The sequence below is a fragment of the Theobroma umbraticum genome, unplaced genomic scaffold (assembly GCF_002168275.2).
Source record: "Theobroma umbraticum cultivar Fairchild unplaced genomic scaffold, ASM216827v3 scaffold_89.0, whole genome shotgun sequence".
In the NCBI taxonomy this organism is placed as follows: Eukaryota; Viridiplantae; Streptophyta; class Magnoliopsida; order Malvales; family Malvaceae; genus Theobroma; species Theobroma umbraticum.
The window spans coordinates 1,869,052-1,873,685 of NW_018397271.1; the positions used below are offsets into that span (position 1 = coordinate 1,869,052).

The 4,634-nt window shown below is 37.8% G+C and overlaps 1 protein-coding gene across 1 annotated transcript; it reads right to left on the reverse strand.

Moving 5' to 3' along the window:
* Window positions 1-203: 203 nt before the first annotated feature.
* LOC110426542 (Transcription elongation factor (TFIIS) family protein) lies at window positions 204-4,634 on the reverse strand. The gene is made up of 9 exons (XM_021441775.2): window positions 3,287-4,634; window positions 3,117-3,185; window positions 2,902-2,984; window positions 2,034-2,086; window positions 1,788-1,942; window positions 1,630-1,657; window positions 1,198-1,511; window positions 1,033-1,123; window positions 204-789 (listed from the first exon to the last, which is right to left on the reverse strand). The coding sequence occupies exons 1-9, from the start codon at window positions 3,761-3,763 to the stop codon at window positions 665-667; spliced, it is 1,395 nt and encodes a 464-aa protein (XP_021297450.1). The 5' UTR covers window positions 3,764-4,634; the 3' UTR covers window positions 204-664.

Sequence of the window (4,634 nt, forward strand, 5' to 3'; positions counted from 1 at the left end):
ACAGCTTAGCTAAGTTTATAGTGATCAAGTTGGAAAATTTGTGGTTGTGGGGTGGTCTATAACCAAACTCAGGACAAAATTGGGTATAGTTCATTACATCAAAATTCAAGATGTTACATCATGTCAAAACAGCTTACACCTATCCCATGGACTTATATCTCACTTGTCTGTATGCAAGTGTGTGTTCTTCCTTTTCCACTTGATAAAGAAAAACAACAGAGCTTAGAACTGATCAGTATCATTTCACTACAAAGCAGTTATTCGAAGTAAATTCAGGTGTTAATTATGAGTAAAAAGAATGTTGAGATGTCAATCAAAGGGGTTCGTTAAAAATCAGGATTCTATACAGAGATACATTCGAGTATTGCTTCAAGAATTCAGTCTCCAAATGTGTGATTTACCCATCCTAGACTTCCTATCTAATCAGTAAAAGAAAAAGTCCCTATACCTTAAATTTTTCAAAATGTAAGACAGACTCAAAAGTTTGTTTTGAGAATGTCCCTTCTGTAGCTTCATAGCGCCACCATCGCTCGAAAGAATTCTTATTATTGATTGCTGAAGTGGCTCCGGTCACTCTGCACCAGTTTATTATTAGTATTCTTCCACCTAATTTGCAAAATGGAAGAAAATTTGAAGGCTATCCACACCACTCTTCCAAATGACACTATCTCCTTCCATTTACCCACTGCCGATTATGGTTCCCAGGTTTCATATAAGCATTTTTGTGGCCAGACCCTTGCTTTGGAAGGTCATGCAACTCCATTACCTGTATTGTCCGCCTCCTCTTGGCTGTTAAAGACAGAAACCACCATCAGAGCAATTCTTCACAGCTTGATGCAACCACAGTCGAATGGGAAGTTGTAATTAAATTTCAAGGCAATATCAACTTAGTAAATTGTCATTTAAATCAAACATAAATCAGTTCCGTGGCAACCTAGTATCTCACTTGCACAAGGAAAATATTAAATTTAAAACAATTTTTTAATCATACTATAGAGGACTCGTACAGAATTTAGAGTGGAAGAGACAAACCATTCTCAGCCTGTTGATATCGCTCTTGAAGCTTCCTTTTTGTGGCCTCAAGCTTTCGCTGGACAGCAATGTCATCTGAAGTCTTGAATTTCTGAATAAAGAAGCAGTGATCAGAAAAAGATTTTGAAGGTGCATATTCAAAGTACAGAAACATCCTTCACTTACATCTACTTGACTGCTGAGAGGCTTCTTTGGAACAGCCATCTTATCTGATTTCTGCAGCAACTTTGATTCAAAGTTGGCCTTTTGCTCCATATCATGTTTTGGAGGTCTCCCAGACCCCATATTTGTTCTCTGGGGCTTGCTGTTAGGGTTGGCAACAGGTTCTTGTCTCTTCATTTGTTGACTCTCATCATCCTTGGTGAGCAGATTTGCTTCACTTGTAGTCTGCTGCTTCCTTTTTGAAACATTTTGGTTCTCCTGTGAAGCTTTTCTTCTGTTGTTCTGGTTCTTGATGAATTCTCCACTGTTGCGAGGATCTGAAACAACATTCACGGATAATATTCATGAATCTAAGAAGTGGGGTATTCAAATAGAGAAAATCCAAATGGCAAAAGCTATCTCAGAGAAGCATTAGAAGTAGCAAATTCAACTCACTTCCATCATCATCCATGCCGTCAAAAAACTTCGCATAATGGAGCACCAGTGATGTGGACAAACAAAAAAGGTTCCAATCAGTCCACAAGCATAATAGCAAGAAGAAGTTCATATATGGATGAATGCAAAAAATAACAGATGAAAAAAAGAACTTTTACCTGTGAGAGCTCCATTGATGTTGGTTGAGTAGCAAAGAAAGCTCCTACATCTAAAGGAGGAGATGGAAGCCCTTCTTCTTCTTCTTCTTCTTCTTCTTCTTCTTCTTCCTCTTCATTATGAAGAACAGATGGATTCACAGATTCTGGAGTACCCTCTTCATTCACAAATTCAAGAATTAATAAAAAGGGGGAAAAGAAGCAATGCATATTTCCATGAATTAACAATACTGGTAAACTAGTTCTTACCAGCAATAGCCTTTGCAGCATTAACCCACTCATCCACCAATTCCTTCCAACCACTGCAATCCACAAAACTGGGTGAAAGAGTGCATCTTACAGTCTAGACAATTATAAATCAATAAATTTTTACTGCAGTGAAAAAGCAATTAATATGCTTAGGTCAAGAAATCAGACAAGCTAGCATCATTTAAGGCTTCAGAGATGCGTTCAGTAAGCCACCAATCATTCATAAAAGAAATGCTGAGTGTTCCAATTTCTGTATGTTTGCATTGAAGCTGAAATTAAGCGCACAACTATCTATCTATACCAATCAAGCAGTCCACTAATTTGTATATTAACAGATTGAAGAGGCAAAAGAACACGTAATCAGCCTAGTCGTCCAACAGACGTGAAGATAAAGCACAGCAAATGGAGGCACAAGTATTAATAACTGAGAAGAAACTACAGTAGGCTGTTCTACTGGTAAAGCTGTTGACGTCTGCAGTAACAATTATATTAATGGTGAATACGGAGCGAGCAAAAATCAACATATGCTATTTAGAGAAAGCCAACGGTTCTACAAACACCTAATCTTTGATTGTCAATTATGAAGCTGAATTTATGGAATACACGCAACGATTTAGATGAATTACAGAATCAGTTCTTTTGCTGGGTAATCTGTAGAGACAGGCAATCTTGCAAAGCCGTGACAGACATATAAAAGACGGGTAATAATACGTATAAAGCAAATTCAGTTTGAATCCCAGGTAAGTAGAAACCGAATTGCAAGGTTTTTCCCTAAAAGTAAAATCAATTCAGCACGTATTATTCATGTTTATCACACTAAATAATCAAACATTCAATTTCAATGAATGTACAGGGAATAAAGTCATACTCGATGAGAGTTTGTGCAAGATGACGAATCTGCTTCGATGAATGCTTCCTGATACGATTAACAGCCTTTCCAATCCCAGTTGCCTGAAAAGGGAAGAAGACAAAACAGATTACCAAGTTTCAGTCCAAGCAATATGAGCAGAGTAACAAAAAAAAAAAAAAACAAAGGAAAGACGCTAAAACCAATTCAAAACAGTGGAAAAGGTTTCAATCAACCTTTAAAATATCCACAGTCAAAGCCATTAACTGAAGTCGCCTCAATGAATCGAACAATACAGAATCAGACTGCAAGAAACATCAACAACAAAAGAAGGTATGCATCAAAAATTATCCTGGAAGCAAATCCAAAGAAGGCTGTGTTGAACTCCTCCAAAGTGCAAACAGACCTCATCTTGACTATTGTGAAGAATCTCTTTGATCCTGTAGACTTCCCCAACCATCATAGACTCTTCTTCAATTTCGTCAGTCAAAGCCTCGGCCTCCCCATAGCTATAATTACTAGCAATTTGATTCATCAAGGGATCATCCCTGCTACTATTAGCCTTGCTTTCTTTGCTACCGCCTGCCTCGAAAAACTCACATCCATCTTCTTCATCAGCTTCTCCTTTAAACCTTGCTCGGCCGCCTCTGCCGTCATCGTCTCCGTATTCTGGGACCACCAACTCGACACGGTCGCAACCGGAGCAGCGAGTGAATTTACAAGTAAAGAGCTTCTCAGCAATTTGATCTCTGCGTAATCTGAACTCTTTAGGACAATCCAAAGCTGCCACCGTTATTGCATGATCGATTATAGCAAATATGTTCGAATTTGCTGTCCGGAAATAATCCCTCCACTGCTCTAATGGCACACCATTCATCGCCATTCTGTTTACTTTAAATTATTTTTTCCAGAACAAAACAACAAATTCGATCCAATTCAGATCAAAAAAATGGGGTTCAAGTGGAAATCGATTTTTCTCATGGAGGATCGAAATCAATGACTCAAAACTACTAATTCAATATTATTGGTCTTTCTTTCCTTTTTTTTTTTTTTAGGGGTGTTGTAAAAGTTTGGGTATTCTGACGATGATAGGGATGATCGAATGGATTACGTCAAAGATAGGATTTGCGGATACCAACAAAAGAAATCAAGATAGGCGGAAACAAAAGTTGGGTAGTTCGTGTTTTCCTCAGATTCCTTTAAAAAAATTAACTTTCCCGGAAAAAACCTTGAATTTTCTGGAGAAAACTAAACAATAATAGGAAACCCACCCAAATAAAAAAAAAAAAGAAAAGAAATTCTGACCAACAACCTTTACTATGGCAAATACCAGGTGCTGCAGAAGACTTGAGATTTTTTTATTTCCCAAAACCTCTCTCTCTACCCTTCAAATTTCCAAATTTTCAATTTTGGTATTGATCGGTGAGAGAGGGTATTTTTGTTTTTTTGATTTTCCTTTTGCTTTTGGCAATGTTTGACTTGATCCGTCACAGATGGCTAGAGAGAGATGTTGAGAAAAGGAAAACGCTTTCGCATGAGGCAGGAGATGACAGCTTTTCCTCTCCCCCCTTCTCTGTCTCTCTTTTTACTTTTGTTTTATTTGATGTAGAGAACGAGAGAGAAGAAATTCGAGACTCTAAAGGGCAATGACATAGTGGATACAAAAGAGAACCAAGTTATACAGTAGAATTTGTTCATTGTCCAATCGGCACCATCCCTCTGTCTACCTGTTTCTGTGGCCAAAATCTTGTAAA